Here is a 27,855-nt window from a genome sequence, read left to right on the forward strand (position 1 = left end):
AAGAGTGAATGTGTGTGTCCAGCTTCAGTGGGCTTTGCTGTCCAGGCAGGTCACGGGGTAGACAGGCTGAGTGGGAACTACAGGGTTAGGACTTTTACAACAAATTCCTGGCATGCAGGCTCTACTACAGTCTGTGACTGCCTGCTATTGGATTTCATGTAAGGCTGGATGAGCTTGAGGCTTGAAGGCCATGGCTGCTGGTACATTGGGAAGACAACTATGTGAACAAGATGCTAGTCGGCTAACCTCGGGTTCATAGTTCCCTCTTCTTCAATAGGGGACTATGATTAATATGCCTTTCCTACTTACCCAGACGTTACAGGACTAGGGGAGGTAGAGGAAGGAAAGATCTGGGTAACCCGAGAAGCCTCTCACACAAGTCACTATCGTAAAACCCAGAACAACGTTATTAATTGCTGAATTAACAGCATTATTAATTCGATTCTTGGGTTTCCGGAAGCCCTGACTTCACTACTGCACATGTGTCACTCAATTTAACTTTAATCTTCCTCTAACAGCTTTGCCAGGTGGGACCCTATTTACTGTTCAGTGTTTCGGTTAGCTATACCAAGGTATGAAGAGCTTAAGGAGCTTGCCCTAGGTTATACAGATAAGCATGGGAGCGAGTGAACGCCTGAGTATTCAAACCCAGCCAATCAAATCCCAGAACCTCATAGAGTGGTGCTTGCTAGGCTCACCTGTGCATTGTACGGTTGCGTTTCCAAGTTCCTGTCTGTAAAGCGTGGATCGTAATCTACTGAGGATCTTAATCCGTGGCCCTCCATGGAGCTGTCAATTAGTCCTTCCTGCCTTCTGGGCATCTCTCAAACATCTTAGGAACACATGTGCCCATACCCAGGCACACCCAAGGAGAGTGGATTAATAGCTACATAGTCCAGAGACAGCTTACAGAAACATGCCTCAAGATAGAGATCAGAATATGCATGTAAAGAGATCAAGGATCTCACACAGTCGTTGACGGAGTCCCATCCTGCTGGAGAGAGTTCTACCAGCTTGAGATGAAAAGCATGAACAGAGCAACAGCCAATGGTGACCTTTGTCCTACTTCCCATGTGAAAGAAGTCATGCATGTAGGCAACGTGGTCCTTTGAGGCTGCAGACACTTCAACAGGACACCCTCCAATCTTCCTGCACAGACTTTCTAAAAAAAAAAATAAAAATAATAATAATAATCATTTATTTTTACGAGTTCCTTTTATAAGCTTTTGGGTAATTAAATTATCCAGTTAAATATCTCAAGAAACATTATTTCCCAATAAAATTCCGTTACATTCAACAAATTTACTGTGTTCTGTGGTGTCCAGCATAGCAGTAGCTACTGACCACATGCAATAATTTAAATTTCCAAATTCAGCTAGAGCCAGGCATCAAGACATAACCGAGATATATGGAGAGGTGTTTGGAATCTCGGGTGAGCGTCTAAGGTGTCTTTCCACTCCCTTCTTCTTTACCCCAGACTTGAGGGTTTCTGGTAGGTAATCATATTACTCTGACGAAGACGGTAATGACTGTTATGTTCAGAGCACAGAATTCTACAAGGGCTAGGGAAGGACAGAGAGCAGAGAGAACATCTCTCAGGGAATAACCTGCCCCAGGATGGGTACTCACGGAAAGTGAAGCCAAGGGAATTTTCATACAGACGGATAGCAGTCTTCAAATACTGAACTCAAACCTTAAAAAATAATGTATTTTCTGTAACTGGATTTCACAACGTTTGCTGTTTTCTAAATACTATTGAAGAGCAAGTTTAAAGAAAACTTACTTCATTAGAAATTTGAATGTTACGAATCTTAAAAGAAGCCATATGCAAATGTAATTGCATTATAATTCCACTTGTACAAAAGTCTGGCATCAGCAAGATTGCTTCTACGATGATAGAAATCAGAACAGCAGTTGCCCGGGGGAGGGGTGGGATGCAGGGTTTGGGAGCTGGGACCAACTACAAAGGATTCGGGAGCAGTTTCTGAGGTGTTGGACAGGACCCTGGTTTACACAGGTGCACACATTTGTCAGTACTTGCGGGACCGTTTCGGTTCGGTGTGTTACACAGAAAGTACATTTCATTTCAGCTAAAATTACACGCTGAATTGATAGGTGACAGACAGATTTGATAAGTAGGTAGCAGGTGAGCGAAGATGGATGGATGGATGGATGGATGGATGGATGGATGGACGGACGGAAGGATGACACAACATGACTTGCCCTGGCTCACATGAGTGATATTATGAAAGTATGCGTTACGGCTTTGTCTGGCAGTGAGCTGGTCCCCATGAACTTTATGCCACTAAAAGGAAAGTCTTGGGGGTATACTTCTTAATCTCGTGTGATGTGGAAATAATTGTGTTGTTCTTGCTTTTTCCAGTGTTTGATCCTTTCTTTCTTCTCCAAGGTGAACAAACAGGAAGGTTGTTTGTCAGAGGTTGTGAATGATGTCATTTGGAGGCAGGAAGATTGTAACTAAACTGATTTTCTTTTTCGCTCCTTTGTCTTCATTTTCTCCTCATTTAGTTTCAACAGGGAACATGTATTACTTATATAATCTTTTATAAGCTGAAATTAAAAATGGAATCCTTCATTGGCTGAGAGAGTATGGCTATCCCTGAGTGCCATGCACTCATGGGAACGCGTGGGTCTTAGATTCTGTTCAGTCACGCTCTTCTGTCCCAGCATCAGGCTCTGTGGGGCACAGTTGTAGCCATGGGGGTCTCAGTAAATGCTGCCACTTCATTCCTTGTCTATTTCCATGTACTGGTCCGTCTCGCCATGACCCTAGGGACACCCCGGGATACCATGGGTTTGTGCAGAGGTGTTCTTCAGCTGGGTGACACTCTCACTGCCTCTCTTCTCTTGTCCACAGATTCTTACTTAACCCTTGATGAACCAATGAATAACATCACCACATCCCTGGGGCAGACTGCTGAATTGCACTGCAAAGTGTCTGGGAATCCACCTCCCACTATCCGCTGGTTCAAGAACGATGCCCCTGTGGTCCAGGAACCTCGTAGAATCTCCTTCCGGGCAACCAACTATGGCTCTCGGCTACGGATTAGAAACCTGGACACCACAGACACTGGTTACTTCCAGTGCGTGGCAACCAATGGCAAGAAAGTGGTTTCTACCACTGGAGTCCTGTTTGTCAAGTTTGGTAAGCAGCCTTCAACTGGTCTTTGGCCCTAGGCCATCAGTTCACTGTATCAGGGTAACCAGAGTTCATAAGAGCACTTACTGAGACCCACAGCTGGCACCATTGTTTTTAATTTACAAATAAGCAGCCCACAGCCCAGGAGGGAGCTACCAAGGTCGGAGGGACCCAGTTCCAAAGCAGCAGAGGAGAAATAGAGGAGGCCACTTCTCTCTAACATCACTTCCCCTCCTCCAAACCCTTGTGCCATCTCTCTCTCTCTCTCTCTCTCTCTCTCTCTCTCTCTCTCAGCACAGATGCTCCTCCCCCAGAGGGGTTGGGTATGTCTGTGCCTTCCCATAGGCAATTAACAGGGCAGAGAGTACTCTGCTAATGGTCCCTTGCATTTATCTGAGCACTTTTTTAGACCCTGTGCTATGGGAGGCACGTTCTCTCTGGCTTACTTTGATTCATAGAGGTGGGTGGGGGAAACTAAGGGCAAAACAGCGAATCCAAAGAAATCCAATAAGGGTGGGAACTTCCGTTATCATTGGGGGGGATCCCCTTGTTCTCCCTCCAGTAACCCAGACTGCTTCTTTTGTTGTTCTCTCGTTTCTTTAGGGCCTCCACCTACTGCAAGCCCAGGATCCTCGTGAGTACTCCACATCTCCATGCTCTGTCATTTCTAAGCATTTCTCCGTAGGTTTCTGAGCAGAGGCAATGTTGTCCTGTGTTTGGGCCAGAACGCTGTGTTTCCAGATGCCTCTGCCTCTGCTTTCTCTCTGATGTGAAGCCCCACAGGAGATGGGCCCTGGCAGTAATCTCCAGCCTGGCAATCATGAATCTGACTGATCAAAGCAGACCTCGTCCTACATTTACTAATTTTAAATGAATCTAACAGTTAGTGGCAACAGTGGATTTGGTCGAATCAAACAAAAAAAAATGATAGAACGTTGGCTTAGGGACTTTTTCCTCCCACTAACAGGATCTGTTTTACATTCTGCAAGCATATCTGATGCTTTGAATTATTGCACAGGACAACATTAGTTGATCACTTTATTTTTTATTCCTTTCAAAGAACTCAACAGCTGAAGTTCTAATTCACAAAGAGGAGGGAGAACCCATCTTGGATTGAGAGTCCCCTGGAAGTCAGATTCCTTCCAAGTCCCTTGATAATGCAGTCTAAGGATTCCATTTCTTTAAATGATGCTATTGTTGATGCGTTTATTATTCTGGCTGAGGGATTCTCATCTTTCACTCTAGAAACATCTACTTGAAGGGCCTTTTTTTTTCTCTTTATGTGTATTTTTATTTGGAGAGAAAGACCCATTTATTCAAACTCTTGCTTTGCAAGGAAACCTCCACCCCCATGTCTGTAGACTTCTGAGGTAGAATTCATCAGGTCTGCTATGAGAGCCTCAGCATGCCTGGCCTGGACCACACCAGGGCGAAAAGTAACAGCCACTTAGCCTGCTCTAATCCCCTCTGTGCCACTTAATTACAGAGTGGGGTATTTTAGTGCATCGGTGTGTACCTGGAGGCCCAGTGGCCCACAATCCCATTAATAAAATAGGTACTGGGTAAAAATAAACATTGGCCTTCAGCCACACTGCTCTACTATTTCATCAGCCAGTTAAAGGCAACTTTGAAAGAGTCCTTAAAATTGCCAAGTGCTCACTGCATTCTGCTCACTGAGATCCAAAATATGGCTTGATCTCAGAACAGGTTGGGGAGCAACCTTGCATCTCTTGAAGCTAACTTCTCTTTTCTATTTTCCTTCTGTTTTAATTTTTTTTTAAGTTGTCACGCCAATTCCATTGTATATGGAATTCTTTTGAAGTCTTATTTAAACAAAGATTAAAACTTTTGCTACATGCTGTAAAACGGATTCCCACATGGGTCCCTTATTTGTTCATATTAATCTGTGCTTCTAATGTGGCTGATAATCTGGTCACAGGCTGGTTTCTGTGATTTACTAACTTCCCTTCTCTGTTTAGCCCAGGGCTATTGACTTTTTGTCTGCTGCTTCTGCATGAGAAAGTTACTTCTTGGTAATCCCAGTGGTTTTTAAGTACTGACCTGTCCTCCATTCTGCATGGGTTGGCTTTTTCCCAGTGGCCATCTTTCTGGTTGAACCCTAGTGTCTCAAAGATAACCTAGCAGCTTCTTGAACTGATATACTGAAGTTCATTAAAGACATCTAACAACAGCTAAAGGGATCTGTTAACCTCGGACATTTGTGTTTCATGTTTGCCGTCTGAGCGCCTCCGGAGTTTAATCAGCCATAGCACACCACGTATAGCTGCCATGTTTCCTTAGGTCAGCCATGTTGACCTACCTAAAGGTCTTCAGCCCAGCGGGGAAACGTCTCAATGCCTTATCCAGCTCAATCTCTGTCATTTCGGCATCCTAGCTGGCATTTTGATACTTTGTCTTTTTTTGGTTAGTGTGTGCAAGTACATGTACAGATGCCAGAGGAATATGTCTTCTCCCATCAGTCTCCACTCCATTCCACTGAGACATGGTCTCTCACGGAGCCTAGAGTTAGGCTGGTGACCAGCAAGTCCCAATGATTCTCCTGTCTCTTTTATCCCAGCCCTCGGTACTGTGGTTACAGGCACCCACAATCATACCTCACGTTTTATGTGGCTTCTAGAGACTTGAACTCAGGTCCTCATGCTCATAGAGCAAGTTGAAAAGAGAGACAGTGCCAGTACTCTATCTCTTTCCCTCAAAAACCCATGGTGTTGCCTCTATTTTCAACTACCAGCACTTACTCTGTCTTTAAGAGTTCCTAGTACGAACTCCCAGATAGGGTGGTAGTTCCCCTCCGTGCCCTCAGAGTGCCTGGTGAACAGGCAAATCCCAAAGCAGTCAGAAATAAACGAAATGAGAGCCGTGTGGACCTTGCAGCATTCTGGATAACATGCATGGCCTTCTTTGAAATTCTGCTTTTTCCCAAAATAGAAGTGGCGTGTAGTTTACTAGTTTACTTGTAAGTAGCACGGTCAGAGTAGCTGAAGATAAGAAGAGTGAGAGGCAGGAGGCAGCAGGCAGGACCCAGGGAGAGCCAGGCCCTGAACCTGCAGCCCAGGAGGCTGTCTAAGGATTTAAAAGGTATAAATCAAGACAGCAGAACTGCCAAAGCAATAATGCTCCATCTACCCACACTGACAAAAATGCCTTCATACCACCCCCCCCCAATGTGTCTAAGACCTGTTTTCTATAATTGGAAGCTCAGACTATCAACATTTACTATTTCAATCATTATTTTGTGTGGCTGAGTATTCTGCTCATGGGCTAGACACTTGTATAATTTTACATGTTAGGTCTATAAAATTATTTTTCCTCCAAGGTTCTAAATGTACTTATATCACACAGGGTTTAACTCTGAGGACAAACTAAGAATCTTGAGTGACATGTTCAAACGTAGACTTGGGCTCATGCCTGATTGACACCATTATGGAACATGCTACTGATCATCATCATCAAGCGCGTCAGTCTTACAAGCACGTGCGCATCACCTCAGCTCAGCATGTACAAATCGAAGCGTGCGGCTGTGTGCCACTCTTCAGTAGAGATGTGTCTGGGCAAAAGTGTCATTGTACATGTAAGGGTGTATCTACAGAAATCGAGACAGTGTAAGTCAGTCACTTGGTATGGCTTCTGATGGAATGAAGATACATGGAGAATACAAATTGCAAGAGGCTGCTGCCAGCTTCATACAGCGTATTTGCAATAAACGTTTTAGGTTTACACTCTAAGTAAACCTCCATTTAAACAGTATCTAAGTTATGATGAATGGTATATGTCATCTATAACCCAAGGGATGTAAACTGTGTGGCTAAGGCATGAGAACAGTATCACACAGCCATGGAAGCTAGAATTCCAATATCAAGGCATCTGTAGGGTTGGCTCATCCTGAGCATTGCAAGGAAGGATTTTTGTGTCCTCCTGGGCCTTTCCATTACTTGATGACATTCACTGGCTCATGGATGCATTCCTTCAGCGTGAGCTGGATGTTCTCATAAATTCTCCCTGCAAAGTTCTCCAAATAGACACCCCCCCTCCCCCGCTTTTGTGAAGGCTGCAGTAGCCCTGTGCTAGGACCCACAGTGTTGTTTTGACCTGACCCAGTTTTCACCTAAGGGGGTTGCATTCTGTGGTTCGAGGGAACAGAGCATCCTTTTTCTAATTTGTGGAGAGGACACAGTTCAACAGTCAACTCCTAATATTGCCAAAGCTTGCTCAGCCCTGTGAAACACTGGCAAATATTTCTCTAAAATATGAGAAAATTCCCAAGTAATTATTGAAATATAATGAAAAACCAAGACTAGAGGTGCTTGGTAATGTTCAAAATACTGTTTGGTGTGTGAAAAATATCACAGCCAAGCTGCGAGAAAGCATGTGGCTTGGTGGCTGATGTCTTTTCTCTCTTACTGAAATGCTTTTGTCACTGCTGTCCTTGTCTTGTGGAAAGCAGCACCTCTTGTCCTGACAGAAGTGTAACACCCACAACCTTCACACTGCCCATCGATGCCAACTTGGGTAGAGACACGTTCCCCGGGGCCAGAACCATGCTAATCTCATGAGCAACATTTAAGTTTCTGTGACCAGCCTGAAGTCATGAGTCTGAATGCACGGAGGGGTCCATGTGGACTCTTTACTTTTATTGAATCCGTTTCTTGTTTATTTGTTTAATGTGGGCCCAGGGTAGGTTCCTACTTTCCCTTCCTTCTTTCTAAGTAGCTGTTTGTTGAGCGTGTGCTGCAGTCCTCAGGTGGGAAGCCTCCTTTCTGCCCTTACAGGCTCTAAAACTAACTGGGTCAAGCCCATCCAAATGCCAAGGGTGACCTCCATACTGAATCAGTAAGTACTGTCAGAGCAACAGCTAGCCTTGGGTTCAACTGAGTAGTTAGAAACTATGCCTTGCCGATTTGACTAAAACCAAACCAACCAAACAAAAACAACATCAAAAACAACTGGCCAATCACATCTTCACTGTTGTGCTTTTCTCAACACTTTTCCTGTGTTCGGTGTCCCTCACATTTCCGGGCGTATCTTAAATTTGTTCTTAGTAGTAGTGACAAAAATCATTTGGGATATTGAAAATTACACTGAATCTATCAATCTTTTAATTGATTTAGGGAGGATTTCCATTTAAACAGTATGAAATCTTCTGCGAACATGATGCTATCATTCCATTTTCTTAATTTCTCTACATAGTTTTGTAGATTTCATTGTACAAGCCCAGCTCACTTTTTAGGGGAAAAAATATATATATATTTCTAAGTAGTTATTTTTATATTAATAGTAAGGCATTGAGATCATTTTCATATTATTCACTTTATTCTATAAAGCTACAATTCATGTCAATAAACTGATTCTACATCCTACAGACTTTGTGAGATATAAACCCATCCTTGTTCTAGCTCTAGTAAGTGTGTCTGTATATGTGCCTTGTGTCTGTTTCTGTGTCTATGTGTATGCATACACATAGCTCCTCTCATGTAAACACTTTGCATCCTTTTGTCAGAGGGTTCAAAGGCCAATGGACATCTCTCTGCTTAGGTACTCCCTTGAGCTTTGTGGTTCTACTCTTGTTTCATCCATCTGGGAATGCTACCATAGGCAGATATGCTCTTTTTTTCTTAACCAGTGTCATGGGACCAGGACTTTGTCACTGTGAAACTACAATGGCTGGTCTAATAAAAACACGTTTGTGAGAAGGATTTTCCAAGGAGTTCCCAGCAGGTCACGTCATGTCAGTTGTCTAGAAATGTGCTTTGGAGATACTCTAGACCTAATCTGCCTTCTCCAGTGACTTCGTTTCACGAGGCTGTAAAGCAGTGGTTCTCAGCCTGTGGGTCGTGACCCATACTGAGGCTCCATATTAGATATCTTGCACATCAGATATTTATATTATGATTTATAACAAAAATTGATTTACAGAAAAAAATAGTTATGAAGTAGCAACAAAAAAATTTTACGATTAGGGGGTTGCCCCATCATGTGGAGCTATAATAAAGGGTCACCGCATTGGGAAGGCTAAAAACCACTGCTATAAAGGATGTTGGATAAGAAGAGACCAGGGCAAGTTATAAAGAAATCTGAAGGGTCACGTGTTTTCTATTTACCCTCTCATGTAACACATGAGCAACCCTAGCATGGTGTTTACTACATACTTGGCCTTCTGGGAGTTGAAGGTGTGTGTATTTCTCTTCTTTAATCCCCGGAGGTCTTCTTCAGTTCTGTTGTTTAAAGGCTGTGTTATTTGAAAAGTACCCATCATAGTCAGGTTCCTGATGCTGTGATAAAACACCACGAGCAAAAGAAACTTGGGAAGGAAAGGGTTCGTTTAGCTTCGAATTCTCAGGTGGTACTCCATCTGTGATGGGAATCAGGGCTGGAACTCGAGGCAGGAACCTGGAGGCAGGAACTGAAGCAGAGATCATGGTAGAAGGTCATCCACTGGCTTGCTTCATAGGGCTTGAGCAGCCTTCTCTCTTATATAACTCAGGACCACCTGCTCATGATTGGCACTATCCACAGTGGGCTAATCCACCTACATTAATGACTAATCAAGAAAATGCCCATATAATATTTGCCCACATAATATTTACATTATGATTAATTTGCGTACAGGCAGATCTTATGGATCATTTTCTTAGTTGAGGTTTCCTCTTCCCAGATGTCTCTATCTTGTGTCAAACTGACATAAAACTAACCAACATAATACCTATGTCAGAAGGAATGTTAAAGATTACATTAACTAATAAAATGTTTTATATGTCAGAGGTAGCAGTGTTCCTGGCACATGTTAGGAGCTGAATAATGCTGGCTAACATTATCACTGTCATCACTACTGTTTGAACAAAGAGGTTAGACCTTCTTTCCAGCCAGAGCCCTCCTGTGGATGCTCTTCCCTGCTGTGACCCTCAGCCAGAGACCTTGAAACCTTTATTTCCTTTTCTCTCATCAGCTTTTGGCTAACATCCCTTTCAACAAGAACAAAAAAGATCAAGTAGCTTTTACTGATTTTTTTCCCCTCCTCTTTTATCTGTGTCCAAGTCTCAAGCATAGTGAAAAAGTAAAGCTGGGTGCTGGCCCAGCCCAGGAAGTGATAATATAAGTTTCAACTCAAGATAAACTCAAGGAGATCTTTCAACACAGCTACTCAGGCAGTTGGGAGATGTAATGTCCTGTAGAGAAGGGACCAGGGAGTCACTCAGCAGCTGGGCCAGACACAGAGGGACACCATTTCAGTGAAGCCAGCTAACCACGGTGTCCGCCCCAAAACTACCTTAGCCTTCGCATTTCTCTGAGCCAGGACAGATGGTGGGAATGTGGAGAGATTAAACAAGAAGGCTTTCCGATCCCAGGAGGGCAAGCCCAAGAGTACAGAAGGTTGAAAAGCCAAACTCTTCTGTCTCAACCCAGCCTTGTCACTCAGCAACCTCTGTTTTATGAACAGGGTGTGGAAAGCTCCCATTCAAGTGACACTTGTGAAGATTGGCAAGGCATCTCTGTGTACAGGACACATCCAAAAACAGAAGAAAAGTCCCCACCTTCTAGAGAGTTAATTCCTGGAAGCTTGTACACTAAGCTATGAGCGTCTTGTTCCTTGTTCCTGTGACACTTGCCACAGTACCTCGTATGCAGTGATTGCTCAGCAATGTGTGTTACGATGGACAGTGGAAGTCTCTGCATTTCTCACACACTCCTAGGGTTTGGTGGTGCCACTGGCTGACACACGTTGAGAAGCAAGCACTTGAAGAAAAGATACCTGGTTCTAACCTTTGAGCGTCATTCACTAGCCAGTGACCTTGGGCAAAAAGCTTACTTTCTTTAGTCCCTAAGTTTCTTTTTTTCTGACTAAAGAACTGGGGCTCAATGTCTTCTAAGTCTTTATTTTTATTTTTTTTTTTACAGCTGAATCTGATGACAAATTGAAACTTAAAATATTATTTCCTCTATTATTATAAAACCCCAGTCAGGATTATGAAATTTGTGCCATCAGCTCCTAGGTTCTTTTTCTCTACTCTAAGGTGTCCGCGCTTCTCCTTTCAGTCCTCACCATTCCAAACAAGACCCTATTCAGTTATACTGAGTTAGTAAGAAAGATCTATGGGAAAATGGCCCTCAGGGACATATTCTAAGACTCTGAAAAGACTGTTAGAAGAAGAGGCCAGAAGCAGGAAACTCCTAGAAATTTGGCTTCCTGGGATTCTATGACAGTACTTGGTAGCTGGGCTAAACACCAAGCTCTGTTCTATGTCAGGGGTAGACAGCGAGCTCCTCTCTATGCCAGCCACCTACATGAAGGCGTCTGTATGGAACTGCAAAAACACGTCACATTAGTTCTTGTTGCTGTGACAAAAATACCTGATAAAAAGCAATTTAAAGGAGAACGAGTTTATCTCGGATTATAGTCTGAGGGACTATAGTCCTCCAGGGCAGCGAAGGTGATGCCAGGATCCTAAGTAAGATGATCACATTGCATCAACAGCCAGGTGGTAGAGAGATGGATGCTAGCGCTCAGCTCACCCCTTTCTTCTTGTCCAGTTCAGTACACCAACCCTGGGAATAATACCTCCTACTGTCACGGTGAGTCTTTCCTCCTCAGTCCTAGGAAGCACCTTCACAGACAAAGTCAGAGATGTGTTCCCATGGCAATTCTACAGTTAGTCATGTTGACAAGATTAAGTAGCATCCATGGCCTTGTTGAAATCTGAGGACTGCCATTAACTACTCCCATTGTACAGATGCAAGAGTGGATTACAGATCTTACACTGCTGTATTCCCTCCCCGTGTTGAAGGAAAATAGTCAAGAATACCTACAGCACTACCAATTTGATCATCTTAAGCATTCCAATGACTTATATTCATGAAGCAATTTTATTACAGGCAATGAGGTACACTCTAGGACTAGCAGGAGAGAGACGTATAATGGGAGATGCTCAGAGATGCTGAGTGCTAACATTTTGTCCTACCGAGACTGGAGCACACAGTACACCCTTTCTCTGCAGGTCTCAAACTTTATTGGCATGAATGGGAAGAACCCAAAATCTAAGAAGGCCAATGTTGGTTCATAGCAGAGGTGTCTTGTAGAGAGCAGTTCACAGAGGTTCGTTTTCAGCTTCATAGCACAACTGAATCACTGAAACTCCAAGACTTCCCTGAAGCCACACAAGAATCATAAATCTATTTCTTGTTATTAAACAACGTCAATCACCTAATACTTTTTACCCAAACCACTCACTTTTACAGAGTATCATTACTATGATACATATATATATATGTACATACGTACTAAAATAAAGTATATTACTTTATCTTTGCTGTGAATAATCCATAGTGACTGCCAGCGATCACCACTTCCAATGTTTAAATTGCGGCAGGTCAGGCCAACTGAGATTACTCAGCACTATTAACCTTGCTTTTATATAAGTTGGGAACCTACTCCTAGAACTTGGACAACAGAATAGTAACCCAAATTCAATTTCTTGCTACTGGGGATAGAAGTGCCATAGAATACTTAAGAAGTTTTCATGAGCCAGTCATCAACCACCTCAAAAGCAGACCTAATATTTTTATGTCCAGCCTCCAATGGCTCTACCATCCATTGATTTTCTAAAACTGAAAAAATGTAAGTTTGACTTATCAATCATCCCTTAATAAGTTACACATACCATATATATATATATATATATACCATATATATATTATGATATTTGATATAGCTATATATTGATTTATGACTGACCCATGATAGCTATTCAATTGTTCCTAGGGCATTTCTAACCCCAATGGCAAGAATTTGCCTTTGAGTTCTTTTACTGTTTTATAATGAAATGTTATGCCTTCTTCAATGTCCAGTGTATAGTTTATGTTGACAAACACAATTTTGATGCTAATTTTTATCAGAAATAATTATTAAAACAGATTCCTATTGTCAAGTCACTTCAAATACAAAGTTTTAGTAACCAGGTTGACTAACAAATCATTGTTTAGTATTTCTAACTACACTGACAAACTGATTCATCGTTTTTAAGAGTTGATTTTACTTTAAGCCACAATTTATTACTTCCCAACTATGTTTATCCAAATTAAGTAAGATTGGAACTTAGTATCATTTATACTAAATTCAAAGGTATAATGCAAAAATTGAAAAGCAACGCCCAGTTAACCAACATCAATAAGGCACTCTTCAGACTTTTTCATGTAGTTTTTGCAACCAGTTCACAAAATACTGTCAGTTACAATAGCTGCAGAAGAGTTCCCATTAAATGTATAAATATAGCAATTGTAGATATGCATTGCAAAACGCCACAGTTAAATGCACGTTCTGCACATACCGTGCTAGGTTATAGTGAGCTTCTTCTTTCGTTAAAGCTGCAAGGTCAGCTGGTTCACACACAATGTGGCAGCAGCAAGAACATGTACCATTTTTTGCCCTTGGCTATTGAGTCTTTGGTGGCATACATCTGTTCCAAGAAATTCTTGAATTGGGATCAATGGTGTTTCGAACCTTTGTGAGACTCTTCAATGACTGCCCAGCAAGCCCCTGTGATGAACATTTCCATTGCACTTGGTTTCTCTCCATGTCTTTCAACGCTGGCAGTGATTCTCTTTGCTCGTGAATCTGAAATGATTAAAGCATCTCTGTCCTAACATGGTTTCCAAAGTCGGCTTCAGAAAACTTGAGCACAGATATTTTCTTAATCTTGTTTTTCCATTTTTTTCCCTCTTATTGAAAACAGATTCTTTGCTCATACAATATATCCTGATTATCATTTCCCCTCCCTCTCTTCTTCCCAGCTCCTCTTTACCTCATCTCCTCTCTGAATCTACTCCCTTTCTGTCTCTAATTTTAAAAATAAAAGGCTTCTAAAAGATAATGACCAAACATAACAAAATAAAATACAATAAGATGAAGCAAAAACTGTCATATCGAAGTTATACCCAGCAGCCCAACAAAGGAGGAAAAAAGCCCCAAGAGCAGGCACAAAAGTCAGGTACCCACTTGTTCTCACAGTCAGGGGTCCCATAAAAATGCTAAGCTAATAGATATAATATAAACAGTATAATATATTATATGCAATATATTAAAATATAATATATATCTGGTACAGACTCAAGTAGGCCCTGTGCTGCTGCTTCAGTCTCCGTGAAGTTTATATGAAGTGTATAACCTTGCTTAGTTGATTCAAAGCGCCTTGTTCTACTGGTATCCTCCATCCTCTCTGGCTCTTTCTTTCTACTTCCTCTTTCATGGGATTCTCTGAACTCTGAGGGGGAGAGATTTGATAGAGACTTCCCATTTGGACACACTCTTCCTCTCCCATCTTCCCTCTCTCCCTCTCTATTCTTTCTCTCCCTTTCCCTCTCCGTCTCCCCCTCTCTCTTTCCATGTAATGTCTGACTGTGGATCGCCACATCTGTTCCCATCTGTGAAGCTTCTCTGATGATGACTGGATAAGGCACTGGCCAATGAGTATAACAGAATATATCATTAGGAGTCATTTTATTGATGCTTTTTTTTTTTCTTCAGACCAGTAGTATTTGGTTTTACCCTAGATCTCTGGTCTTTGGTTTCCCAGTCAGTGTCAGGCATGGGTTCCCTCCCGTGGAGTGAGCCTTAAGTCAAATCAGGTATTGCTTGGTTACTCCCACAAGTTCTGGAACACAGATATCATCAATACATATCCTAAAGTAGGTCAAAACAATAAGAGAGCTTGGTGTTGGCTTATTAAATTTCACTAAGTCTAGAGTTTGAACTAGTAGCTGGAATACTATACATCAGGGCCTTTTTTGCCATAGGATACTGAATTTGTTTTTATAACATCTGTCAAAAATGAAACAATGCCCACTCTAAATGTTCAGCTTCACAGGCCATAAATTGACATTTATTGTGAGTTTGGAATCTCTTCATGGTAAAACATAACCCAAAATACTAATATGCCAATTTCTCTGACATTCCATGTCTAATCTAAAGAAAAGCACTCAAAATATTTCAAATTTTGATTTTGTAAGAAGTACTTAACAGCCTATCTATGAATATAATAGTATTCTTTTCCTATCACCTGTCTATTTTAAAATAGCTTTATGGGGCTCAAGTTGTAGGCTGTGCATGAAGCTCTAGGTCTATCCCCAGGGTGACCTAAAGCACCTGCATTCCTAGAGAATGCCTCTACTCATGAGAAGGGGCTGTGAGGCCATCTTCAGCTGCATAATCCAGGCCGCATGCAACTCTGTCCCCCAAAAAATGTGCTTAGAACCGTTTAAACTTACATGCCCAGATTATACTAAAAATGCATGTGAATGCTTTTCCTCTGGGGCATTTAATTCTGCTTTCAGATGATCAATTTCATCCTTTTTTTGACTACTGCTAGGGGACATTTTAAAAACAAAGCTACTATGTCATTGCTAGGAAAGCTTCAATATTATCCACTTTATTATTTTTAAGTTTACTTTTTTTTAACACAGAGTACAAGATTTATGTATATGGCATTGCTCAGTTGATATCCATCATGAATTTTGTGGCACACTTTATTCTGGACTCTCTCTTTACAATACAGTTCTGCCCCACAGAGACCTGCCTTAACTAAGACACTGCAGAGCTCATGACTTCTCCAGAGGAGTACGTGTTTGAATCAGCTTTCTGTCCACGGCTAAAAATGGACTTTCAGAAAACAGGAATGGTGGTCTGATAGGATTTCAAAGCAGTATCCACCAGGTTCCATTTCCTCCTGAATTAAACACACATATGTGTGTATGTGTGTGTGCGCGCGCCCACAGACATATATGATTGTTTGGATGACCATCCAGATTAAAGAGAAGGGGTAAATTGCAAAGAGAAACACATGAAGTTGCAAAGTAAAAATGTTATTCTTTGAGATTAAGGTTCATTTCAAAATAGACTGCTGGCCCAGCCAGCAGATCCTGAAGGCTTTTTGACAGTGGGAGAATGCAGCCCAGTTCACACACCTGCAAGAAATTCTTGTTATTTTGTCATTTTATTGTTATCATTATTATAAATAATTGTTACAGTTAAGTTTATATCTGTTGATTTCTGGTTCACTCTGAACCCGGCTATCATGCTCCAGTTCTTCTCTCATTACCACCCCCCTCCCCGCTCCTGCACCTCTCCTGTGGCTCAATTCCCTTGGTGAATCCCCTGCTTCCTATCATCTAATGCCTATGCCCCCCGCTGGCAGGAACTCCAGCCCTATTCTCACTCCTGCTCTGCTCAGTGATTGGCTGTAAGCTGCTTTATTGACATAGCAGGGGACCATTGGGGAGCAGAGTTTATACAACACTAAAACATTCTCAGAACAAGATTTGCAACCAGATGTGAGGCTACAGAAGTCAGCCTTTGAATTTTAAAATAACGTTATGCCTACACATAAAAGTTGTCATTTGACCATTTCTCAGTTACTTACTGGCAAGTAGGTTTTAAGTATCTGGTTGCTGAACCATGTTTTTACCCCAGGAAAAAAATCCTTGTCTCCACTTACTAGGTTCTCCCCTCTCCTCACCAATTGCTGGCGGGCTTCCTGTCTCTGGGTTTGCCTATTCTTGACACAGTAAAACTGGCCATGGGGAGTCAATAGGAAGGAGTGCTGTCCTACTGTGTGCCAGGGCCCAGGCTGAAGGGAACACCCTTCTCCCTGTCACCTGCCACGCTGTCCTTCCCATTTCATAACGTGCTTCAGTCCACCACTTAGTTCCTGACACCGGCTCCTTCATTTGTAATCTCTGTGCTCCCTTCCTCCCCCTGCAAAGAAGACAGTGGACTAATACCGAAGCCCTGGGTGACTGGAGGGCAAGGCCAGACTCCAGCTAAGCGTGCAGAGCCTTTGAAGTGTGTTGTCTTTCTTCTGCAGTAATAACATTGACTCAAAGGCTTGTGTGTTCCGAATGACACCAATATGTCATCCACTGAGCAAGGTCCCTGGTTCACAGCAAGCCTTTCAAGAGGTTTCTGTTTCCCTTCCTATTAGGACTCTGCCTTCTGTGGCTTCTCTTTGCTGTGCTGTATTCAAGTGCTTCACAGAGGTTGCTTGGGGTTCCGATTTGCAGGGCAAATATGACCCTTCTCCAAGAAAATGGGTTCTGATGCAGAGCCTGGATCAGCCCTGCTGACTTTCAGAATCACCAGGGATTCTAAAGCAGTCTTAATCAAGTACCTGAGGCTGACCACTTTTTCAGCCTTCGTTCCTGCTCTGTATACTTGATGAGGCGTAAGGGATTGTGAAGGCGAATTCGAGGTGGGATGTCGTTAGCAGGGGCCAATGTAAATATGTTTGTGGAGAAGAGAAGACAAAGGCCTGAAAGTCTGATGTTGACAGAAGCCATTGTTACTGTTTAAAACAGGACTTGATCCCAGTTTTTGAAATAATTTAGTGGGTCCCCCAGGCCTGCCAAGGAATGGGTAGCCATGGTACCCTCTACCTCTCATACCAGGAATCTCGGGGGCTGTGGCACCGCGTTTGTGTTCTAGCCCCTAAATGTCTTCTTGGAGTGGCTGGGAGATAGAGGAGCTTGGTGTGGGTTGTCCACCTAGGGGTCAGAAGTGAGCCAAATTTAAATCTCAGATGGCTACGCTCTGGCTTCCGTTCAGAGTACAGGCTTTCCCAAATGCAAAGGCAGAAGGTGACCTCACAGAGCATTTGTGCTGAGTAAGCAAGCTCAGCACCATTTCAAGGAACCCTGGAGTTACAGAGCCCGTGCTTTGTTTGTTTGTTTGTTTGTTTGTTTGTTTGCACTAACCTCACCAGCTTATGTACACTCCATGCCTTCTTCCCAGCCCCAGAAGCTTCAGAGCACATCCTCCATCAGCCTGGCAACCATGTGATTCAACTCATTCCTTCTATGTAACTCTGCATGTGCCAGGTTTGGGAAGCTCTTGGGGCTAAGAGAGCAGCAGAACAGGGGAACAATGAGAAAATACAGTTTGCTTGGAATCTCAACCAGCTTGAGGTTTCCAAAGCACTCCTCTGATGCCCCTCCCTCTTTTCTTCTTCTTCTTCTTCTTATTATTATTATTATTATTATTATTATTTATAATTGGTTCAATTTGTATCCCAGCTGAAGCCACCTCCCTCATCTCCTCCCAGACCTACCGTCCCTCCCTCTTCTCCCCCCATGCCCCTCCCTTAGTGCACTGATAGGGGAGGTCCTCCTCCCCTTCTATCTGACCCTAGCCTATCAGGTCTCATCAGGACTGGCTGCATTGTCTTCCTTTTCTCATTCTCTTTATGGGTGATGGATTTGTGATGCTCTCGAGGTATGGGTGACCCTCCACAATCCCCATGTGGAATTTCTCAGCCACTAAGTTGAAACAGAACAGTATGATTATCAACACAGAACAGTAAGGTTATGGACACTGGGCCCTAAGAAGTGGACTTGCTGAGTGTTTTCACCCCTGCCTCTCGGTTCCCCTCCTGAATGCTTCCACTAGAAATTCCCCACTCCAGTGGGAGTGCTTGGCTTAGCTGGGAATGCTTGGCTCAGTACCCTTGAAGACATCCAGCGTTCATCCCACAATTAAGACATGGAGACTCCACAAAGCATTTCATGAGTGAAAGTTCAATGTGATTAGATCATCTGAAGGTGGCTAATGCCTGTCATCTGTACAGCATTAAGAAAGATCACATGGGCAAATGACAGCACTTCTTTGAAGAGATCTGAAGGGAAGCCTCTAATAAGCTCTCTTGTGGGTTCTCTCACTCTGAGCGGGTTAGCAGGACATGCAGGAATGGGAGACCTCCTTTGGGAGGAAAACACTGTGTCAGAGTTGAGACCTCTCCTTTGTAGCCCCACCCCCAAGCTGGGCTCCCTTCACCAGAGGTCAGCATAAGAGCAATTCTGTGGCTGCCCCTCAATTCTCAACAGGGTTACAGCCTGCTGCCTGACCATCATGGGACAGCTATAGTTCAGTATATATGGTTCTGAGCCTGATTCAGGAAGCTGAGGGACGCCAGCTGTGCTTGCCTGTTCAGTGGCTGGCCTGCCCTTAGTTTGGGCCTTTAGTTCTTGTTGTGGTTGATTTGTTTTGTAGTTTGAGAGATCAGATCCAGGCCTTGCACATGCTACGCAAGCACTCGACTACTGAGCACATCTCCAGCATTCACTCTTTGGATAAGGATAGCTTGCCGTTCCTGAAGGCGGAAGGAAAGCTGCTACATGGCCAAAGCAAAGTGGCTGCATGACCAAGCTTGCCACTGTGGTTATACTTAAGGATCTAGCGTTTGCCCCTACGCCACTGGACCATTCACTTACAGGGAACCATATACACACCTGTACTGTGTATGCCCACATTTGACTTTTTTAGGTACTGCTAGATAAAATAGGTATTAACTAGTTGAAGATTGAAATATAATTCTGTGAGCTGGAGGTCAAAGGGGCAGAAGCCGATGTGTGAGTTTCCCAATAAAGGCTGGATTTAAACTGGCTCCGAAGATAGAAAGGATTAGGTGAAGAATGCAGTACTCCTCACAATGGTGATTCACACTTCTAATCCCACCACTCAGGAGATGAGGCAAGAGATTCATGTGTTTGAGGCCAGTCTGGGCTACACAGATCATGGTTCAAAAAAAAAAATCAGTAATAATAATAATAATAATCATCATCATCATCAATGACAAAAGTCTTGAGAGAGCCGATTGCCTCCTGTCGACAAGAAATGAGGGATGCTTTTGGAGATGAAGGGGGGGCAGATCCCAGAGGCTTTGAAATCCCAAAATGAAGTTTAACCTTACCTGGCACGTTAGGCACATTGTTAGGGAAGTGCTACCTGTGTGAGACACACCATCATGATTTGCTTCTCTTCCAAGACTGGATGATTGGACAAAGATAGAGGATGGTTCCCAGAAAGCAGCTATGCCTCCTGGATGACAACAGGGGAATTATTTGACATCTCAGGACTCGAAGGCCTTCTTCCTCCAGACAGTGGGTGGTTATGGCTAAGCTCTGTGTTTGTCTTCTACGTGGGTTCTCAGGATAGTCCCTGGCATGTGGCAATACTGAAGGTAAACCCTGCCAAGTTTTTGTCAGGGTCCCAGGGCATTGTGCTAACCACCCGGCAAGCCTGATTTTTTTTTTTTTTTCATGCTCCCAGTAGGCAGGGCTTTCTGAAATGCTTGCAGACTCTGGGCTATGCTTTCTGTCCTGTGCCTGATCAAAAAATAGGCCTTTCGGTCCAATTAGATCCCACACTTCCTTGGAATATTTGAGTTCTAGTTGTGAAGCCCATCTCTCCTTCTGCCTTCTTCCTGGGTTTTCCTCACTGCCCCCAGTTAAGGGTCCCTCCAGGTTCCCCTTGGACCCTTCATAGAACCTATGCCTATGAGCCCCTCTCTAGAGCCTCCCCCCTCCCCACGATCCTTTCTACTTTCCTGGACTCTGTGTGGTTATTTCAGGTTATAAACTCACATTCAGAGACTCAGGGCTAGGGCTCAGATGTGGTATTTGTCTATCTGGCTCTGGGCTCCCTCACTGTGGATATTTTCTAGTTCCATCTATACCTGAAAATGTCATGATTCCACCCTTCTTTTGCATACAATTCCATTGTTTATATGTAGCACATTTCTATTATCTATTCATCAGTGGGTGGACATCTAGCTTGCTTCCATTTCCTGGTTATTGTGACTAGAAGGGTAATGAACATGTATGAACAATTATCTCTGTAGTAAGATAACAGATCATTTGGCTATAGTGGGGTCATATGGTGGTTTTAGCTTTCTGAGGATTCACCATACTGATTTCCATAGTGGCTGCACCAGTTTGTAGTCCCATCAACACAGAAGGAAGCACCCTGGCTAGCACTGGTTTTTAGTCATTTTCATTATCTCAGTCATTCTTGATGGGGTAAGATAAAAATCTCAAACTAGTTTCAATTTGCATTTCCCTAACTGGACACTTTGTATGGTCTTTCTTAGTCATTTTATTTCTTCTTTTAAGGACTCTTAGCCTGCAGAGACTGATGAATCAACTACGGACTGTGCATGGAGAGGACCTAGATCCTCTGCTCAGATGTAGCCCATGGGTAACTCAGTTTCCATGGGGGTTCCCTAGTAAGGGGAGCAGGGGCAGTCACTGGCATGAACTTGGTTGTCTGCTCTTTGATCACCTCCCCCTGGTGAGGTGGCTTTACTAGGCCACAGAGAAAGACAGTACATCCAGTCCTGATGAGACCTGATAGGCAAGGATCAGATAGTAGGGGAGGAGGACCTCCTCTATCAGTGGACTAGTGGGGTGGAAGGAGAGGGAGAGACGGTGGGACCAGGAGGAGGGAGGGAACTACAGCCGGAACACAAAGTGAATACATTGTTATAAATAACAACAACAACAATAATAATAATAAAGAAAAGCTTCAAAAAAAGAACTCAGTTCAGATCTGTAGTCCAATATTAAATGGGTTGATAGTTTTCTTGGTTCTTCATTTTTTTGAGTTCTGTATATAATCTGGATATTAATCTTCTAACAGGTATATAGCTGGCAAAGATTCTTTCCTGCACTGTGAGCTTTGTGTTCACTCTTTGCTATACAGAACATTTTTTTTAGTTTTCTGCGGTCCCATTTGCCAGTTGACCTTAATCCCCGAGGAAGTGCAATTCTGTTCAGAAAGTCCATTCTTGCACATATGTCTTGTAAGTACTGACTGTCTATTCCTTCTTCTAGAAGTTTTCAACTTTCAGATTTCATGTTGAGGTCTTTGCTCAATTTGAAGCTGACTTTCTTGAAGGATGGTAGATATGGGTCTAATTTCATTCTTTTACACGCGGACATCCACTTTTCCCATCACCATTTGTTGAAGATGCTGTCTCCCCTTGGTGTGTATTTTGGCATCTTTGGCAAGTATCGGATGACTATAATTCAGTGTGTTCTTATTTGCGTCTTACATTTCATTCGTTTGATCTACAGAGCTGTTTTTTTGCTATTACTCTGTACTATAGCTTGGAATCTGGCATGGCAATCTCTTTGGCAATTTCTTTTTTGCTCGGGATGGTGTGGGTGTGGGTGTGGGTGTGGACCCATGTGCACGAGTGCACTCCCATACAAATTTCAGGGATTTTTTTTTCTGTTTTTGACAAGGGACTTTTTATTGGGATTACATTGAGTCTATAAATTGCTTTTGATAGGTTGTTCATTTTTTTACAATATTAATTCTATCAATCCATGAAAGGTCTTTAATCATTCATACTTGAAGACACTCAAGGAACAAATTACATGATTTTTTTTTAATGTGCCTACATCTCCTGCCTCCAATACCAGTACATTTTTTTTTTTCTGATGCAGAGGAGGTAGCCATACCTGCTTGCCGTGCCCATGAGTTAATCACAAGGTGAAGTTCCTTTAACTTCTTTCAGCCTTAATGTTCCCAGCCATCTCTGCGGGATGCTGACGGAAGCATCTTCACTGACTTCCGTTTAAAGACTGAAGTAGGATTGTCCGTGCTCTTTGAAGCACATAGATATAGTGTGTATTCAATAGGTGTAGGTGGAATACATATTAATGTATTCCAGGCACCATCTTCATGTGTTCCTACATGGCTACGATAACTGAACAGGTTATCCTGACCAGGTTATTCCTTACTTTCTTTACATTGTGTTTTAGATTTTTTTTTTTCTAAATTCACTATCTCTCATTACTAATATTCATTCATGTTCTCCTAAAAACATTTTCCCAAATTGCCTTTGTTTGGTTGTTTTTTAAAGGAATATTTGTAGCTATTACTGCATTTCCCTTCCCATGCTTATGGTTCTGAGAGTTGGTTCCCGCGTGTCTGTTTTGTTTGGATTCATAGTATAGTTCTACCCACACCTTTCCAGAAAGTGAGGAGAATGAATGGCTGGAACGTTAGCAAAGGCCTGTGACGAAGTGTGGATCTGCCAGCTTGATGGATTGCCAAAAGAAAGTAGAGCTGCTGTTTCCCCCGGGTGTGTACCCTCCCTTGTGTTAGTCCAGGCCTCATCTTTCCGGTGGCTTCATTTTTGGGTCTTCCAGTCATCTGGGTCTCCCTGCCCTTTGCCAGGTAGAATCCCTGCTCATTGTGGCTGGAAATAATTTCCCTCGTGTCACTGGATCTTATCTCCTGGAGTAGCAAGGACTCTGCTGAACAATCTCAGTTGTCTATCCATTTCAAATCAAAGCTCCAGCCTTTTGTTTGGGACTTAGGGTAAGAGTTCCCAGAGTTCTTTGAAATTGGACACTCCTGAACACACCTGGAGACTACAGTGGGCTGGCCCGCAGGTTCCCTGGTTGACAGACACACAAAGCAAAGGGCAAAGGTGAGGTTTTCATTTCTTCCCTGGGTCCTACCATTCCTTTGAAATCTCAATGATTGGCCCCTTCAGGGATCATTCAAACAGCTGCAGGAAATCCTCAAGCTGTGTTTTCTCCGGCTAAGCATCCAGGTCAAAGGGAAGACCCCAAAGTGCCTTCTTAAGAAAGAGCCCTGCTTAAGTTCAGAGAAGGACACTGAGACAAAGGTACCACTCAGCCATGTGTGTGCTACTTTGAGTAGTTGCCCATAGCGATGGCCATCCAAAAGGTTCAGAGTTCATGAGTGCTTGGGGGAAGGGAAGGAAGTCCATTTGTTACAGTTCAGGAACCCTATGGTTAGCTATATGGCTACCTCTTCAAAAGTAGGGGCATAATTCGCAGGTAGAGTGCTTGCTGGCAGCCTCTGGCCTCAATCCCTGGCACCAAAACAATGAAAAACAGCACTGAATGGCTGAGTAACATATTTCTCTGTCTTTGCCTCAAATTACATCATGAAACTTCAACTCTTTTCATCCTCATGCCACTTAGAAGCATTAGTAGTAGTTACGATTTGAGATACGTTAACAGTTTAAATGTTCTTATTTACTATCAGTTGTGTCTAAGATGGGGGTGAGCAAGGGCGTCACTGTGCCAGAAGGCAACTTTGTCACAGTCAGTTTCCTCCCTCCCTCTTTACATGGGTTCTGCAGAGCAAAGTCAGGTCATCAGGCTTGAGTAGCAAGTGCTTTACCTGCAAAGCCATCTTGTTGGCCCTGTGTGATATATTTCTTAAGGAATATTGGTTACTTTATATTTTGCAACAGCAGAGCAATGGTTACCTTTTGACTTGGCTTCAGTAGGTCATTTTAAAAGCTTGGGCCAGCTGGTAGACAACTGATTGGTTACTTATGAGGCACCTGGTAGAAAGTAAGTTAAATTGCCTGATATGCTGTCCCTTGTTTATAAAACAGGGATAATATGTCTACCCTAGAGACACAGAAGAGCTCACACAGCATGGCAACATGGTACCTGACACCCAGTAGGACCCCAAGACAAGTATTTTTCCCCCAGTAAAACTGCAAAGTTTACTAGTCTATGTGTGTGTATGGTGGGAGGGGGGAAGCATGGTCATTGTTGGCATAAAATGTAAAATTAGTGAAAAGGCTGGTGACAGCCCCTTGGTGCTTTCATTGTTACATGAACCAATTACAAGTCTATGGAGAGAATGAAGAGCTACAATGTTTCATGACTCTGGAGTGCATTCATGAGAGCAAGCCCACCTGGCCTGACGATCCCTTTCCCCTGAACCTCGATGGCTGTTGCAACCCTGAGCCCTGAGGGCGGTGGTGGAGATGAGCCTGTCATGGAATAAAGCCTCCTGCGAGCCCTCTGAAGCTTGCCCAGGGGCCGCTTTGTGAGTGGCAGCGTCAATGCTGCCTTTGTTCTACCTTCAGTGTCTGGCCCACAGCTGAACCCAGGAGGCTGGCTCTGTGGGGCAGCCTCGACCCAAGAAGGCAGTCGGTGCCAAGCTGGGCTCCTCTCCCCTCCCCTCACACCCGCCAGGCTCCAGCACAATGCCTCTCTCCACCTGGGAAATGTCTTCGAAATACCCATGGCTCTCTCTAGGGCATTCTAAGTCATTTCCAGTTTCACGAAGAGAAATGGTTTGAAATGTGGTATCACTACCAAAAAGGCCAGAGCCACCGGTGTAGAATTGTAAGTTCCTTTTTAATTACATGACACAAGTGTCGTCTTGTATTTCTGAAGTCATGGGATCATCATTCATAGGACACTGGGTTCCCACTAGGTGCGGAGACATATACATGAAAAGAGGATGTCCCACATTCCTTAACTGCTGTGGGCTGGTGAAGATGATAAACCACACATGTCCTATGGACTGTAATGGTCACCCAAACAGGGAAAGAAATTCTGCCTCAAAAACTAACAGTGCTAATAGCTGCAATCTGGAAGGGCCATACAATGACCTCTACACTTGGTGCTGTGCATGTGTGTGTGTGTGTGTGGGTGTGTGTGTGTTTGTAGAATATACATGTATATGCTCATGTTTTTACAAGTACACACAAGTGCGCATGTGTATGAGAGCCCAGGGGTCAACATTGGCCATCTTCCTCTTTCTCTCTATACCTGTTTTGAGGCAGGCTCTCCCACAGAGGCTGAAGCTCAGCAACTAGGCATGCCTAGCTGGGTACCAACAAGCCTCAGATAACCTTCTTGCTCTAGCTCCCCATGTCGAGATTACAGAAGAGCATCACTACACTGTTCTTTTATATGGCCTTTAGGGGGGGTTTAGCTCACATTCTCATGCTTGATGGCAAGCCATGTCCCCAGCCCCACATAATGGCATTCGGTCTCCTTCCTGTCTTGAAGACACTTATTTGAGATTGGCCTGATTCTTTTCCTCCCCCACCCAGAAAAGCCACGCTAGGAGGATAGCATCTGATATCATAAAAAGACATGACAGGTTTCCACCTGGATGAGGTAGGTAGACCCCAAAGAGCAGAAGGAACATATGAAAATACTCATTTCCATGGCACTTTCACATCCGCAGGAGATGACATGAAAGGAGACTGGGTCATAGCAGTGGCTTGAGGGCAAGGCGCCCATGTTCATTGACTGGTTTTTAAAATGGAATCCCTGCTAATAAGCTATAAAACAGGGACGGTGCTAGTTCCTCCGGGAGACCTTCCCCAGCATGGAAACTTCTCAGTAACTAGTGCTGTCCTGCAATAGGATCTCACCCTTTTTGGTTTCCATCACCTGCCAAGGATGTTATTTGGGAAATTTGAAACACTGCATGGGATGGCTTCTTCACTGCCTCCTGACATTAAACCAGAAGAAAGCCAGTCTCAACATTCTCACGGGGTGTCCCACATTCTGACGGGAGAATCCTGATTGTGATTTTCAATGAGATCTGCGCAGTAACTGTGAAGAAAACGTTTTTATTTTCCAGAGGATGCTCTTACGATCGGCAGAAACCATGCACTAGTTCGAGAGGGAGGCTCATGATTGACATAGCTGACAGGATGTGGCTGTGTGTATGCTCCCTCTAAAGAGGGTTTCTTTCTGCGTTCATGCCAGTTTTCCTCAATGTGGACTAGGATCGGACCCTAGCTGGGGACTAGAGAATCTCCTGTTGTCACAGGATGTGGGGGCCTTCCATGTTCTGTGCCCACAAGCACCATCATGTTCTGTATCTCCTTTTTCTTTTGCTTCCTGCATGGGAATTGGCTTCTTTCCTTCCGGGAACCTATGATTCTATTTTGGTGGTTCTCATTTGGGGATGGTTTTGCCTCTCAGAGCATATCTGACAATATCCAGAGGCATCTTGATTGTCATGACTGGAATGGGGGGGGGGGGGGGGTGCTGGCATCTGGTGGGTGGATTGCTGAGATGGGGCGCGAAGTCTGACTCATAGGACAGCCCTTCACAACAAAGAATTAGCAGGCCAAAAAACGTCAATATTTCTCAAGTGGAGAGACTGCTCTATTTTTGCCTCCCTTAGAAATCAGCTGCCATCAATACATTCTGTAAAACCTCAGATGCCTCCTTTTATTTCCTAATTTAAGAATTGCTGCCTGGCTGTTCTGCCTCTTTGAACTGCACACGCACCCAGTTCTTTTTTTTTTTTCATGCTGTAGCAATAAGGGACATTTTTAACTCTCGTTGGCCAGGAAAAAAAAATCGCTTCTTGGTTCGGGTCCAAACAAGAACCAGAGCTCTCCTTGGGTGAAGGCAGAGATGTCACAGCTTGCTGAGAAACAACACAGGGCATTTCCTCGTGGCAGCAGCCCTGGGCCAAGGAACTGGAGGAGGACAAGCTTCAAATGCATCTGTGTGTGCCCTTTTGCTTGCTTTTGAGTGAGGTCTTTTAAAAATTGAACGATGGGACTCAACCATGAAGGGTTCCTACTTCCTTTCCAAGCCACAACTGAGACCAAGACTGTAACTCTCACTCACATACAAGTTCAGCTCAAGCTCTGGCTAGGTTTCTCCTACTCGCCTAGTCGCCTGAGAAGTCACACAAAGCGCATGCTACTTGTACTGCCTTTCTGTGCCCCCAGCTAGTCTGAGGTTTCCATTGAGTTAGAGCATTGGTTACCCTTTGGTGCTCACTCTAACCCTCACCCATGAAGCAGCCTAAAGCGACTCTGTCACTGTATGCCAGGGCACAGAATCAGGAGGTGGTCTGGTACAAACAGCCCAGGGTGAAGCCTGCCTTCTTATGCCTGATGTCTACAGGCTAGGAAGCCTTAGCAGACTCATCCCAAATCTTAGAGCCTAGGTTTTTGCCAGTTGACCTCAATCAAATGGCTAAGTGACAGTCCTTAGATTTTCTCACCTCTGAGAACTAACTTTTCCTTTCTGGAAATCTAACTTGAAAAAAAAAAAAAAGAATGCAGAAAATCTATGCACAAAGTCAT

The 27,855-nt window shown here is 43.5% G+C and overlaps 1 protein-coding gene across 1 annotated transcript in view; it reads left to right on the forward strand.

The window, feature by feature from the left end:
* The window catches only part of Ror1 (receptor tyrosine kinase like orphan receptor 1), a 324,533-nt gene that overhangs the window by 215,441 nt on the left and 81,237 nt on the right, over positions 1 to 27,855 (forward strand). Inside the window, exons 3-4 of the mRNA XM_055629113.1 lie at positions 2,879 to 3,166; positions 3,764 to 3,794. Of these exons, the coding sequence (XP_055485088.1) occupies positions 2,879 to 3,166; positions 3,764 to 3,794 (319 nt within the window). The remainder of the gene's footprint in view (positions 1 to 2,878; positions 3,167 to 3,763; positions 3,795 to 27,855) is intronic.

Source organism: Psammomys obesus, unplaced genomic scaffold (assembly GCF_907164565.1).
Source record: "Psammomys obesus unplaced genomic scaffold, mPsaObe1.curated_primary_1811, whole genome shotgun sequence".
Classification (NCBI taxonomy): Eukaryota; Metazoa; Chordata; class Mammalia; order Rodentia; family Muridae; genus Psammomys; species Psammomys obesus.